This window comes from Pleuronectes platessa, chromosome 4 (assembly GCF_947347685.1).
Source record: "Pleuronectes platessa chromosome 4, fPlePla1.1, whole genome shotgun sequence".
Classification (NCBI taxonomy): domain Eukaryota; kingdom Metazoa; phylum Chordata; class Actinopteri; order Pleuronectiformes; family Pleuronectidae; genus Pleuronectes; species Pleuronectes platessa.
Window position 1 is genome coordinate 23,740,383 of NC_070629.1, and position 16,266 is coordinate 23,756,648.

Sequence of the window (16,266 nt, forward strand, 5' to 3'; positions counted from 1 at the left end):
GCTGCAGCAGGACGACTGTATGGCTGCTCTGTAGAAGCCTGCCAGAGGAGCTTGTCTCTTCTGTGGTTTTTCAGCAGTGGAATATGTCTCTCTGGCAGCAGGTAAATGTAAAAGTACAGAAGATGAAGTAACGTCACTTGTGCTGACCCTCCAGTGTTTGGTTTAACTGGAAACGGAGCTGCTGCCTTCCCAGTTCCCTCCTACTCACCAGCTTTGCACAGTGCCCATGAAAAATTAGATCTGATCACAGACTGGAGACGAGACAACCTTAAAAATGTATAAAAACTCAGGCAGCCGACATTTTAGCATATTGCTGTTTAACACATTCATATAACAGACCACATTTTCAAGAGGTTAAAGTTCATGACAATCCATCCAGTACATGTGGAGACGTTTCATCTAAAACAACATATGTCAACCTGCTAGTTGTGCTGAAGAAAGAAGTCCGGGGATCAACAAAGTTTGACTGTAGATAAAGACACAACACATTTCCACTTCCTCACACAAACAAAGAAATGAAGCCATAATATCCCCGACACGAATGACGCCATCTTGCACCTCGTGGCAGGGAGGTCCCATCGATTCACCAATCGCGAGTCAGCCTCAGCTGTCGATCGTGATGCTTTTATTGGTCCATGTCCCATCCGCTAACATGGGGGAGGTGGGATCTATGACCTACATACTGCAGCCAGCCACCAGGGGCGATCAAGTTTTATATAAATCAAAGGGTCTAAAATAAGAGGAGAGAAAGAAAGAAAGGAAGAAAACAAAGTACAGAGCGAATGCATTATGTAACGTTATCTGTCTGTTTCCACAACTAAGAAACACAAAGAGCAGAGCAGCTACATGTACTGTGCTTTGGCCCAGTGTTACTTAACTGCCTCTGTGCCCTGCAGTGTGCTGAGCCAATACATGACGACAAGCTTTGTGTATTATACCGCTGGTACACACACACACACACACACACACACACACACACACACACACACACACACACACACACACACACACACACACACACACACACACACACACACACACACACACACACACACACACACACACACACACACAGTGTCACTTTTCCCATTTATTTGCATCTTTTGTTTTCTTTTATCTTTCTTTCTCTTGAGGATTTCTGCCGTCAATCACTCACAGTTTTTCTGGCTTGTCCTCGGCCACTGGAGGCTCATTCGACAACGAAGGGGCTCTTCACCTCATCCCGTTATTCTTTAATATCCGTCGGGCCTGGTAGCCGCCCAGAGGCTGCGTGATTGAACTCTGGCAGTTGGGTTAAGTGATGAAAATCACAAAAAGTGGGTGGCGCTGAGCCTCTCTGCCAAATGCATGCACACATATATTTTCCTCAGAGCGCTGCACTCACAGGACAGCTGCTAAGAGCTCTTAACCAAAACAAATGCAGATCCTTTAACAACCTAGTCACTTAAATGGAGCAGGGTGAACAAAACACTATGAAAACATCTCCCACACGTCTTACAAATCAGTTGTGACAAACTGTTGAAAAACAATTATATACGCAGCATTAAAAATCCAAGAGCTAGAGTTAATAATCCTTAAATCCACGATTGTAATAATAACAAATCATACAGGAGTTCTCAGGGTGGAGGAGGAGGTCTGGGTCTTACATCATCGCAGCAGACAGGCGGCTGCAGGACTCGGCTAACTCCAGGATCAGCCCGCTAACCGCTCGGTCTAAGAAAGGTCACATGTCACGAGTAATACTTCCCCCTAAAAGAGACATGCAAGGTCACTCCCACTTTTCTTACTGAGACACACAGAGCTGCACCTGCGGGAACGCACACACAACAAGCTCATAGGTGCACACACACGCGGGAGCTGCATCAATCCTTCCTGTCCACCTACACTGAAAAGTAAAAGCAAACGGAGGATGGCAGAGGGAGGCTGCAGCCTGGATAATGGTCTGATTAGCTGCTAATGGAAGCTCATTACCGGACCACCCCAGGGTAAAGTGGCAGCCTTGTTCAGCAGAGTTAGACCATCTGATGAAATTACTGCTGAAACAATTATCCTATTAATTGATTAGTAACAGGCAATTGTGAAGATCAAATAACCATCGTTTTAACGATTAGCTGGTTCCAGGCGTAATAATCGTATACATTCATGTTTACAGTGTCTATTTGAATGATTATGCAGGAAAGTTACTGCTACTTAGCATTTCTCGTCATGTATAATCTAATGTAAACAAAAAAGAAACTTTCCGGTTAATCAAAGAAATAATTAAATCAGAAATTACGTTTTTTGCCACTTAGGGGGCAGCAGATGCAAAACAGGGTAACAGGCCAGACAACCGAAACAATTTGTTAAAAGACACCAAAACAGAACTGTCAGTCGACACATTTACAGAGCTTTGCCCCTACACACACATTGCTAATTAAAAAAAACTGACTATTTTTAAAAGGACATAGATGATATTCACTAAATGTCGCAAAAGCAGCAGAATCTAATTTGGCCAGACTTCTTCCCGTACTTCATGTTCTCACCTTCTTGTTTCGAATCCAGAAACACAAACAAAGAAGCACAAGTTCTTACCCAAGAACCATTGAGAAAAAAACACTTGTGCCACATGCTAGCTCTGCTCCACAGCAAAGTTAGTGAAGCAACATTTGCCGAACAAATTTGTGGTATCAATAACAACAAGCTACTCACACATTGAGGAGCGGAAAAGGTCTGAATATTCTGAGATGACTCTACAGACAAAAACATATGAATTGAAGATGGGAGAAGATCCTCTCTGGCTTTGAGAACAGGAGTCTGGCTGTTGAAAAAGGTTGGAGCCGCCTGTAATGTAAACTAAAATCTGTTGTATATTTATAAAAAGATAGAGGGGTGCTTGTAGCGGTCAAACTTTCAGGAGGCGAGCTCCAGATGGGACAGGCTTCATGTTCGACTCAGGCTGGTCGACTCATTTAAGACGGTGTTTCAAATAAAACAGCCTCCCTGCATCTGATCTGCCAAATGACACAGATGTACACGTTCCATGAATCGTGCCACCTGGTCCACTACTTATTGTTCTCAAGGATAAGTCTTACTGTGTGTTTCCGCGTACACCTGTAGAGCATCATTGCTCCCATGACATGTTGTCAAGGGAAGAGTACGCATCCACTCTCCAATTTGAACCTGAGGAAAGGGCTGGAGGTGTCGACATAACCATCGATGTCTCAGAGCCCTCACTTCTCTTTGGGCAGTTAGACAAGAATCCAACTCTCACCCTTCGTGTTCTCACCTCTCAACTAACAAGGCAGTGTGTGTGTGTGGGTGTGTGTGTGTGTGTGTTTTTGTGTGTGTGTGTGTTTTTGTGTGTGTGTGTGTGTGTGGGGAGAGAGAGAAGGATGGAGAGATATTGTGTAAATGAGGTAAGTGCGTTACTTACTTAGGCTCTGAGTCCAATTTGTCCTCTTATTGTTCTAAATTATAATAGGTCCAGTGAAAAAGGGGCGATGACCTTTCCTTTAGGTCAAGTTTTACCACTTATATTAAAGTACATACTGTTAAAGATCGTGACTTCACTCCTGTGGTTTGAATTAATTCGTCTGAATCAAGTAAAAATTGGACATTGTTACTTTTAATTCTGGTCTGGTTCATGTCAAATTGGCTTTTTTTTTTTTAAATGAAGTACAGTTACGTTCCCCATAAACTGCTGGTCTTGGAACAGCATTTGTGTGTTGTTATAGTAAAGGCTCATTTATGCTGCCTTACGAAAAGAGATAGTAACTTGTCCCTTACGCTAGCATTGTCAAGAAATACATCCACTAGAGGGCGGCGCGGAGTCGAGAGTGTCCGACAACAACAAAACTGGCAAAGATGGAGGAGGTTGTGATCATAAACGGCCCATGTAACATAATGAAGATGTCTGAAGTTTCTTGCTAACAGAGTCTCCGATGAAAAAGTTCTGAGATTGTCGAAATTTCATCCTCTAGTGAACTGTCGGCTACACTTGCCACTCCCCCCCCCCACGATTTCCAGTGGTACTTCTCCATTTCCTCTGTTTCGTGCACAACTATAAACTTTCAGAACACGTGCACAGATACAGATGGGGGTACAGCCTCATTTTGTCTGTTTTGGCTCTTTTTAACAGGTGTTAAGACTTTTGCTAACTCCTACGATATCCATCCCAGACGACTATACACTTGAGGAGGAAAAAAATAATTAAGAAAAGACTTTCATCTGGAGTTTTTTATTTTTTATATTGAGTATTTGACAAAGGAAGACAATACTTTTATGACAGAAATATGTTTGTTTTTTCCTTGCATCATCTTGCAGCCCTTCAGGCTTTTATCCCAAGACCCTTTTTTGCGGTCCCGACCCACATGTTGGGTAACCACTGCACACAAAAAAAAAACACTCCAGCTAGAAATGTTGACAAAGGAACGCAGTCACAACGACAATGATCTTGTGTGTCTGAGCACAGTGCAGCAATGAGAGTGCAGTGGAGCACACGTGGGTCTCCGGTGGATCTTTGTGCATCAGCGCATTGGACCATTTACGCCCACGTGGAACAATACATTCTTCTGGAAAATGTACCCATGAGTGTGGAGCCAAAAAGTGAGCTTTAGTGTGTTATAGTGTAAAGCTGGGCCGGGATGCTCGGTACTCCACTAACACAGAACAGTATTAGAGAGTCTGAGTCATGCTACGATCGGAGAGTTGCGTGTCGTGCTAAGTTAAGTGTGAAGCTAATGGCAGGACCTGCGGTAAGCGTGAATAAAAGTGAGAGTCCGTGTGAGAGTGAGCGGTGGCTAGAAAAGACCATGAGGTAAAAAGGAGTAAATTATATAAGCGTGCACTGAAACAATCTGATGCTGTCCGTGACTTCTAACCGGCAACTTCTAGCAGAAGCGATCCTCTCTCTCGTCTGCCTCTCTGTTTCTCTTTTATTGCTGCGCCAAGGCTGTCTCTCTTTTTATTGAGTGGTGTTACGAAACCCATCTACATTCTTAACTACCTCTCAGGTGAGTGCTGGGGAACAGGGGGGATGGTGCGTTACAATAAAAACAGAGGCGCAGAGAAAGTAGTCTTGACTTTTGACATGAAAGGAGTCTGGCGAGGAGGAGGAGGAGGTGGAGGAAGAGGAAGAGGGCAACAAGGCAGAGGAGGAAGGGGACAGAGTAGGAGGAAGAGGTGGGATTATTAAAGACTCTGCCGGTCTGCCTGTATCCAGGATATCTCCCTTTGTGCTCTTTTTATTTGTCTTTCCCTTGATGGCAAGGCCTTTCTAACAAATCAATGCTGTTACACAATAGGTAGTTGGAGAGCTCCCTCCTCCTGCCAGCAGCAGCTCCATTCTTACACATCCTCGCTCTACGCTCTCCAGCAGGATTACACAACGCCAAAGACTCAGGCCAAAAATTAATCTGGAACTGGCAAAACATTAGAATTGGAAGGAGGTTTGTGAAAATAAATATTTACTCGTCTATATTTGAACAGGGGTAACTCGGGGTAATTTGGAGCTTTTTGATTGAGGTCTTGGAAAAGAGAAAGTAAATAAATACCAAAATACCAGATCTCCTCGATTGGACCCGGCTTCGACTTCACAAATGGTAGGAATTGTATTGTATTGTATTAATGGTAAAACCCACAGAGGGAATGTGTCCCTGTGGAGTGACGCTGGCGGTACACCATGAGGCTCATCCTTTCCTAACCAGCAGGACGCCCAGAGTCCCCGGCGGTCAGATAAACAGCTGGTGGCCTGTTTATCCACAGCAGAGTTCTTCAAGTGCGAGATTAAATACATGATTCCTGAGGTCAGCGGAGACAAAGTGATTCTGCTGAATCCTTTCTACCCATAGAAGCTACTGCCTCAAGGCACCAACATTAGTACATACACATAAAAACATAAACACATAAACATACAAACATGGGATTATAGTATCTTTTGTCTGTGTGGTGTGTATCTGATCTTGCTGACTACACACTTTCGTAGAACTTGAGTCATATATAAGCAATATCGACAGCTGTGGCTCAGGTGGTAAAGTGGGTTGTCCGGGAATGTCGGTGGATAAAACACCGGCTCGTCTTTTCAAAGCGTCCTTGGGCAAAAATACTGAACCATCAAAACTGTTTCATCAGTGTCTGAGGGCGTGTGTGATACAGAAAAACTATGTATAGAAGTGATGTGTGAATGTGAGTGTGAAAGGTTAAATGCAACCTGTAGTGAGAAGTGCTCTGAGTGGTCGTTAAGACGAGAGAAGCTCTGCATAAATACCACTTAACTTACCTCCAGTGTATCGACATCTAGAGCCTGGACCATATGGATTTTTGGGGGCTGATGCCAACACTGATATAGGCTGGTGAAAATTTTCTGATAGCGTACAGTGTACAATACGGTATATTAAAAATGACGTCGTTATGGAAGTCTGGTGAAAAAACAATTAAGGTTTGACATTTAACAATAAATAACTCTAAATAAAAGTAAAAAGCAACTACATAGAACTTTTCGTATTAGGAAACGCTGGGATATGTCTGTGAAAAACAAAGAGAAACACATATTTTGTTACTAATTCAAGTTTCTGCGTTAATTTTATGTTCCCTTGCTAGCTGCTCACTCTGCGTTTGTCCAAAATAAACAAACAACAAAGTTTCAGAGCTGCAGAGTCAGGTGATAACTCTCGGTATAGGAATTATACTACAATCAACTCTTCACATTACAATCTAACATGATTCATTATTAATATAAGAAATATTGATTAATGCAGCTTTAAATGGACCAGTTCAGCCTCAGTGATTTATCTTGTAAAACATTACATTAGATACATTATCATACATCTATCTGCTGTTACCATCATCTTCGATAGCAAAGTTACTAGTCCAGCTATAAATATCCTGTCCCCACACACAGACGACTGGCCACAGAATACACAGGTATGTAAATGTCATCTGTTCAAAGAGCCTGAGATCTACTACACTGAAACGGAAAAAATCGGCCAGATTCTTTCTTACAACAAGCAAAGTCTTTCCGCATTAATTAAAAATGCATTCGCGCTATTTGCTGCATTTGATCTAACAGCAGAGGTGCGTGTGTACAAATCCACAGGGGAAGGACCTCATTTGTCACAAAGATGAAGAGATCAGACAGGTTAGAAAAACATCCCGACTGTTTAGTTGAGATCTGGTGAACGGGAGCGTCTCCTCACAACCTAAAGCCCGGAGCCACGTCGAGGTTAAATAATGAGTTTTTCTGCGCTCACACTATTGATTCAGTCGTTCAGCACAAATTGGTACATGCAAGTTTACAGAACAATTAGTTCCACACAAATTAACTTGGCAATGCCTGTATTGATAAGGCCCCCCCCCCCCCCTCCCCTCCAGTGGTCTCTCATGTGCACTGAGATACTGAAAAGGCTCCTGTGCCATGTCACACAATCCCAGCGGAACACTCGCACAAAACACACACACACACAGAAACACACATACAGCCGTGTTTCCATGACTTCAGGGAAAAATACATTGACTTACATTCATTTCCTGGAGACCGAATGTTACTCAAGCCCGACCTTACCCAGACCTTTAATGATTCTTCTTACGGAGACTTGATATCTGTCCCCACTATGTGACTGTGTAAAGAGACTTAGGTCTTCACAACATTAGCACACACACACACACACACACACACACACACACACACACACACACACACACACACACACACACACACACACACACACACACACACACACACACACACACACACACACACACACACACACACACACACACACACACACACACACACAATCTCTCTCATAGGAATACCGAGCACTGCAAAGCTCTGTATTTTTCCAGCCCTGTCGCTTCTCTTCCTCCTCCCTTGGAATGAAATTGCACCTGTCTTTCTTCCACACACATCATTTTACTGACAGCTGACAAGAATGTGAAGGAAACGTGTTATTATGGCGACGACGCATATGCACACATATCTTCCTTTTTAAGCTCAAAGGTGGACGTTGGACCGCCTGTCATTGGACACACAATGAGCCCTGCTGCAGTACGGCATGTCGCACGTCCCTTTAACAATTAGGTGTCCAGGGGTCACTCTTTCTTTTCTTTCCCTTTCTTCTTCAGATGCATCCTGTGCTCCAACAGGTTATTAACGCTATGGATCAAGCCTCTCCGCAATTGTGCTCGGTTTTCAAGAGCTGCTCTGCTGCTGCAGCTGCTCTCTGGTGGCTCGTTTCGCGATGCAAGAAAGAACCAATCATGGCGGCCTGAAGAGCGCACACGATCGAGCACTTGCACAAATAGAATGTACACACCCCTCTTCACTGAGAGCCACTAATTTGAAGGCTAACTGGGCTGTTTCACGGTCCAGAGGGTGTTTCACCCGCGTTTATTTATTTTCCCCTCCATCTCTTTTTCTTCTTCTTTCTCTTTAGAGCTAAAATAGTTTCCTCATTAAAATGTCTACAAAAAAAACTACTAGATCTATATTATATATTTTGTTGACTTGTGTACTTATGTTATCCAAGATGTTTCAAACAATGTGCAGACCCAGAGAAATCCTTGCGTCATATCCTCTTTATCACTGGCCTTGACTGCCTATAGATTGTGAAGATAACAACTCCCATGATACATGCTGATTCACGACATCATCAACTAGGTCTGTTGTTATCGTTTTGATTTATATACACCCCTAACTGCCGAGATTACATATTGTACGTTGAAATATTTTCAATCTGTGTGATTTGTCCACTAAATGATTACATTTTGCGACACTTACGAAAGGCACCAGAAAACAAGTCACTTAATAAATTTGTAATAATTTGTTGCCCTGATTAAATGTTGTGTCTAGGATGTTACGTAGCTTCCTGCTTCCTTCCTAGTGAAGCTTACATGACAGTTTTTTCCTGCAGACGCTGTGATCTGGATTACATGATGGCAACTTTTGGATTGATTTGTCACTTTTAGATTTATCACTCAGTGTAACAAAAAATGTTCAATAGTCACAATTAGTCAGGACACTGCTATCCATACTCACGCACACAAAAACCCACTTACGTCTCTGATGAAGTACTCCAGGGTGGCATGGGCGATGGCGATCCCATCATGGGTGCTGGTGCCCCGCCCCAGCTCATCCAGGATGACCAATGACCGCTCGGTTGCGTGGGAAATGATCTCGGAGGCTTCGGTCAGCTCTTCCATAAACGTACTGCGCCCTTTGAGGATGTTGTCTGAGGCCCCCATTCTGACGACCAATCAGAAAAAAGAAGAAACAGAAGCCAGAGGTTAAAAGTTAAAACAATAGTTTTTGGGGTTTTTAGATGATAAGAGGAAGTGGACTATATCAGCTTTGGCGATCTTAGATTCAAACTGCTGCTTTGACATAGGAATGTGCCAGGGACCAAATTTACTGTTTCAACAGACACAGCCAACAAGTGACATTCACAAAAATCATTATAAAATCATGAACAAAGTAAAGAAACCTTGTGCCACTCATTGTCAAGTGTCTGCAGCAACCGGGTGATCTGTGTTTTTCCTTCCCTTTGATTGTGTGGGTGTACAGGCAGCATACGTTGCATATGTCTGCAGAGAATGTCATGGCTCCCACTGATGTGCTCAATTTGGTCCAAAGCTTTTGATAATAACAAAAAAATGTTTATGTGGCGGTTTTCAAGAGACCCAAAGACGATTTACCTGTGTCACTAGAGACCAAAAGACAAAAAGAAAAGAATCCACACAAAACAGGACAGAAATAATCAGAACTAATCAGCAGAGGAAAGTCAAACGGTTTCACAGGTTTCACAGGAAATAAAGAATCTACTGTTTCAAGTTACCATCTTTTTGCTTGTATGGATCGTAATCACAGTTCACATCTTAAACGTTGTCAAATGTTTTAAGAAAAGTCAAAATCACTGTGCAATGAGTATTTTCTTTTGTGATCAATCCACTTCCACTATAAATTACTACACAGGATTAAATGAGCGATTGTTGCACCTAATGTTTATTTACATTCCCGCCATAGCCTGGTTGATAATGTTCATCTATAATGGTGAAAATTCGAAAAACCTCCCTCAAGAAATAAATAATGGTGTGTGTGTGTTGGTTATAAACATTTGAAGGGTCTCGTAATAGTGTATGCTGAAGAGGAATGTTCACCTCCTCATCATCAGGCCGAAGTTAGTGATTTGTAACAAGTTTACGAGAGCTCATTGAAACTTGGAATAAAAGAGGAAGAGATGTTTAGGAAAATAATTGCAAGAGGTCCTGTGTGGTGAGAAAAATGATGATTGATGATACTTAGTTCCCGCAGAAGGGAACATTTAAAGCCAGTGGGCATCCAATCAGCGGCAGTGGAAAAAGGCTACCTGATGTTGCCATCTGTCGAGTCCATGTCAAGAAATATGTGCAGACAAGAAGATAAAATACTATGACAAGATGTTGAATCCTTCCCGAGCCCCGGAGAACAGTCTGAGCGTCGTGACTCATCTGAGAGAAACTCTGCTCCAGCTGGATCGCAGATGCAACATCTCTCAGCCAGTCAGTGGTTCTCACCTCCAAATCTGTCTCTGCCCGTCCTCATTGACCTTCAGCATAAAACCCATCAATGAAACGCCAACAGGCCCCGGCAGCGCGGTGAGTTTCTATGGATACACCGCACGTCACCCAGGAGAGGGGTGTGGCAGACATGCTGCTGCATTTCATTAGCCAATTTATAGCATGTGTGTGAATGTGTGTTTGTGTGTTTGTGTGTTTGTGTGTGTGTGTGTGTGTGTGTGCGTGCCTAAGATTAAATTGTGACATTGGATCTATACTGCATGGCATACAGGGTGAGCAGGATCAGATGGAAAGCCGGGCACACCATGTCCGACCATTGACGAGGGGAGTGCAGCGGAAGCCCGACAACCCTCCACCAGCTGGGTGTCCTGCTGCTCTCGTCCTTCCTCCAACCAAACAAACCCATTCCAAAAATAGTCTCCATTTATTATCACCTCACACATTTCAAGTGTTTGTATAGCACTCACGAATCCCTCTGTGATTGATCTCTTAGCCATGTTTTCACTCCTGTCCACTTGTAGGACAAAAGCTGCTGAACAGATTTCCACGCAACTTGGTGGAGGAAGGGGACATATCCAATGAACATCCAAAAGACTCCAAACCAGGAATGGCTTTCTTTACGATTGAGATATTGGCTGTTTTATGACATGTTCACAGATTTACCAGGGAATAATTAATAGATCTTGAATGGAAAGAAAAAAATAATCATCAGAAAATGTGTTGAGGCTTATATATCCCTGTTTTAAATGGAGTCCGGCTATTCAGAAATATTTTTCCAAACTGAGGAGACACGAGTTCAGTGTTTATTCTTCAATAACAGCTGACGTCTTAAAGAGTGAAAGAAAGAAATCCACACTCCTCCACGTCCATGTGGTTTCACTCTGTATCACCGATCTGTGATGGTAAGTGGATTCAGGATGTTATTTAGTTTATTTAATGTAGGATCCTCACTCTCCCTCTAACAGGCAGAGGAAGAAGCCTCGTGGCAATAGTGGATCTGTGTCAGTGCGACTTTCATGTGGGAAAAAAAAGAGTCTATAAAGAAACTGTTGCCGTTTAAATGAAAGACGGAAATAAATGTCTGATTATAAACTGTGCATGGCTGGAGTTTTTTTTATTTCCTTCAATTGTATTTCACTGGATCAAGCCCATTGAACAATTTTCATGAAGTGTATGTCAGTAGGAGAGGAAGTCCAGATCGTAAGGCTGAGCGATGCGGCCAGAATTTATTTTAATATTATTTATTTTAGGTTTAAAGACAGATTTTGGTGCCTAAGTGATGGTTGTGGTTAAACTCTGTTTTCCAAGCCGATGACAAAAACTTTATAAACAGCTAAAAATGTTATAATCCTGCAGTAGATCAATTATGTGTTAAACCTGCTCACTGTGCTTAAACATGATCAATATATATTGGACCTTTGTTATTTTTCTATTGATGAAAAATGTATATTGCAAAACATATTAATATTGTTTTATCACCCATCGTTTTATCACCAGATCAAGTCAATACAGGCACATCAACCTGTGACCTTTATTATCCATGTTGCTGAGTTCAGCTCAGATGTGTCGGAATCCACTGAACCATGGATTCCTGCAGTCTGATTTAAAGCTCCTGGTCGTGCACACACTAAAGACTAAAGGTCTAAACCAGCCCCGCACGCCGCCTACAAGATGGAGCACTGCAGCAGTATAAACACTCAGAGGAACAACTGAGTCGATTTAGGATACAGACTCTTCTCCACATGCTCCACATGTTACAACACCCACTTAGGTGAGGAGGTAACACAGAGATCTGCTGGCACCGGAACACCCACCGAGTCTTTCTGGATATTAGCTTCATTTCTGGGCCCCAAAGAGAAGCAGAGAGAAAAGAAAGAAAAAAAGCATCTCCCTGCATCTTCTGATGGGAGAGGAGCTTGTGAAAGACTTAAACACAGAATAATCACTGCTGGTCTACGGTCGATTAAAGGTCCTTTTCAAAACGCGCTTTTGCATTCTGCTACTTTGGCTGTTTCCATAACAACCATGAAATGATGGAAGAAGAATGTGCTCCACAACCCGCAGGACTTGATACCGACAAGAAAACACACACGTACGTGTTGATGTGTGCACAACTGCACATGCGTACACACGCACCAGGCTGCTGGCTTACTCTGCTCCAGCCTGTAAAAGAGCAGACAAATAATAACGCTTGAATAAGTGAATGGTTTATGTGTAAATATCAGTGGAGTGGGCAGGTAAATAAAAACAAAACTGTGAGAAGGGATGCAGCTTCAAAACAATCTCCAGTTTATTCATTTTAGCCTCATTGATAATCAATCATCCGGATCGGTTCAGACAGGAGATCCCATTAGACACCTACGCACCATCTCATTACCCCCCAACCCACAAAGTCTGCTTATTCCACTCTGGTAAAACTCACAAGCTCTGGTTCCACGGCTCATAAACGCATAACATCGCTCAAACACACATTAACACACACACACACACACACTCACTGACACTGACACACACACGCTTGAAGCAATTCCCACTGCTGTGTCTATTATGCTTGACGCAGCAGTGGGAATTGATTGAGCTTTTATTATTAAGAGCGATTTTCCTCAGGATCTTACACTCAGTGATGAGAGGGAGGCTGAGTGGACCAATCAGAAACAGACAGGACAACAGAGGTAACGGAGGAGGTGGAGAGAGGACAGTGGATACTGTGCAGCTGTGTGTGTGTGTGTGTGTGTGTGTGTGTGTGTGTGTGTGTGTGTGTGTGTGTGTTTTCTCTGTGGATATTAATTAGGTCTGAGTTGCACTTTTTTTCTCTGAGAGGAAGAGATAACCTCCATCATTGAACAGAGACCTGAGTAAACAACAGAGATACACACGTGCAAACACATGAACGGTTTTGTGTTACATCACATGTATGTGGAGGTTCAGAGACTGAAGTACAATCATTCCGGGAACAGACCGTTCACTATACTGATCTGACTTCAAGAGACTCTAGAGAAGCATTAACTGCACTCAAACCTCAGACTTTTGGAATTATCTAGAAACATGAAGATTTCTATAAAAACAGATCAACTAAAGAATCATGATGATAAACTCAGGCTTTCAGGTGAAGACCATGAACTGCAACATCTTCAAGTGTGTCCTCAGTAGTGTGAATAACTCTGCCTACTCCGAAAAGCCCCCTTTAGGAAACAACACTTTATATCACTAGATCGGGATTTTTGTTTGGATCTGTACCTAAAGATGTGAGGAGCAGCCAAATCTCCTCATCACACAAATCTGAAGTCAAGACCTGTTTCTCCATAGGATAGAAGAACACACAAACAGTTTTGGTGTGCTGACACGTCACTGGCTCCCACTGGGTTAATACACAAGAACATGCTTAAACCCACAAAAAACTACAATTACACACATCTGCAAGCCATTAGGTTTAATCACATGGTGCGGCAGAGGCTGTACAGCAGAAACCATATATTGGCCTGTGTTCCACGCTAATGTGTAGTCAGGACTGGAAACTACACACAGAGCTTACAGCTACCCTGATGCTAATGAGTGCAATCATCAGTGGCAGGGAGAGAGAGAGAGAGAGAGAGAGAGAGAGAGAGAGAGAGAGAGAGAGAGAGAGAGAGAGAGATGGGTCCTTTCTTTAGACTCATCGAAGCGATCAATATCACAACAATGGATCCGGCCGTGTTTAACAACTCTTCTTCAACTCCCCCCCCCCCCCTCATGATCGAGAACAAATGGGATAAGAAGGGATTAGTGTCAGTGCTTAATATAAACTCGACCGTGTCACAGACGAGGAAGCTGACACAGGGTGACTGAGGTGTGAGTTGCGGGAGATAAACTCGCGACAAAAAGAAAATATCACTTTTCTCCCCGTTGACCTTGTGTATCATTGCACGATCAAGAAATGAATATTCTGGAGCAGTGATGGCTTCACTCAGGTATCACTCTTGGGTATTTGCCCAATTTAAAAGACACTGTAGCTTGCAATGGCATCACTTTTAAATAATAGACCAGTTATACAGTATGTGCCTGTAATCGTGGTGTGTATGACGTTATCTATAATATATCAACCAGGAAAATATCGACATGATTTTTGCCCCCGAGAAACTAAGGAGGTTACGAGAGCTTCAGTGGCAGGTCGAAGTTTGGACGTTCCTCATTTTTTCTGAAGTTAAACGGGTGACGAAGGTTCTACAGGCGTCGTGTAGATACTGGAGAAAGAATTCCTCCACTGACTGACGAGGGCATCCTAATAACCCACAAGCATTCTAGTCTGACGTCATTAGAGAAGAAGGAGAAGGCGGCAGGCACAGTAAACAACTGGAAGGTATGAAACCACATTCAAATTCATGCTCATTTAACAGGGTCTGAACGGAGTTTTATTCTTGACTCTACATTCACAACATGTGGTAATAATGTTCAGATCCTGAAGTGTTAGTGTTACTGTGACAGCTGGCAGCTGCTGTAGTGGTGCTCCAGAGCAGGGTCCCCACAACGGTAGCAGGCTCTTGTCTGTATAACCTTACTCCGACTTTAAAAATAAATGATTTCACACCACCGGTCTGTCAACTTGTTAGTGTGTTGGCACATCGAGTGTGTGCGCCACAGCCACTGTTTCCTCTTTCTATCTCTGGTGAGGTAATTGGTCTGATTTAATAGTGGAAGAGGAAGTGGAAGAGGAGGTGGTAGTGGTGGTGATTTCAATTCATACTCAGTAATGTTTTTATTTTCACAAATCATTGAATGTAAATCACTTAGAAACTGAACAGATGTCTCATCATGTTTTATGACGCAAATGCAACCAAAGAAGTTGAGCGAACCCGACGGAACCGCATCAGTACAGATGATTTCTAGATTAGTGTGCATTTATATTATTTTATTAACTACTCTTTGCATGAGTCACTCTGAGAAGGGAGTAAGTAAGTGTTTAGCTTGTTATCATCTTTCTCAGCTATGTCTAGATGTTTTCACAGTTGTCAAACATGTACAAAAATAAAGCTGAGGTGCTTTTCACAGATGCTTGTGTTCATACCTGGTGTAAACGCCGTCCAGTGCACCCAGACGCGCCTCAGAGGCCGGCACATACGAGCCCATGTGAGCCATGATGCAGATCAGAGCAACCTGACGGATGTAGGAGCTCTTACCCCCCATGTTAGGACCAGTGATGATCATGGTTCTCCTGCCATCACCCTGGAGGAGAGGAGAGGAGAGGAGAAAGGAGAAGCAGAATAAGATATCTGCATGCTGTTGCACAGCTGAGGAGGTGGGAGGACGGAAAGCTTGGCTTCTCTTCCTACTGGCTTGTGCTTCTGTGGCAACATTAACCTACACCCACTCCATCAGCGAGCGAGGAAGTGTGTGTGCGTGTGTTCGTACCTGTAGTTCAGTGTGGTTGGGCACATACTGGTTTTGCACTCCCATAAGTAAATCTATAGCAGGGTGCCTGCCATCCCTGATCATGATCTGACGCTGATCTTCACACACCACTGGTCTGAAGACAGAGAACACACTTCAGTCAGTTTAACATAAAACACACCCACACACAATATACATACAAGTCTTAAGATGGCATCATCATTAAAACTGACACCTGGAGCTGAATGCCACAAACTCTGTATAGTTGTATATACTTCAGTTTTATTTAAGATGTGAATAAAGTCTGATAATAGATTTTAGTTTTAGACTTCAACTTATTCTTTAAAACCTTAAAAATAATTTAAATAAAGC

General features: G+C 42.9%; 1 protein-coding gene across 1 annotated transcript in view; it reads right to left on the reverse strand.

Annotated features, from left to right (window-relative positions):
* Window positions 1-16,266, reverse strand: part of msh3 (mutS homolog 3 (E. coli)) — a 36,245-nt gene that overhangs the window by 3,117 nt on the left and 16,862 nt on the right. Inside the window, exons 20-22 of the mRNA XM_053421771.1 lie at window positions 15,916-16,030; window positions 15,572-15,729; window positions 9,034-9,220 (exon numbers count right to left, since the gene is read on the reverse strand). Coding sequence (XP_053277746.1) covers window positions 9,034-9,220; window positions 15,572-15,729; window positions 15,916-16,030 — 460 coding nt within the window. The remainder of the gene's footprint in view (window positions 1-9,033; window positions 9,221-15,571; window positions 15,730-15,915; window positions 16,031-16,266) is intronic.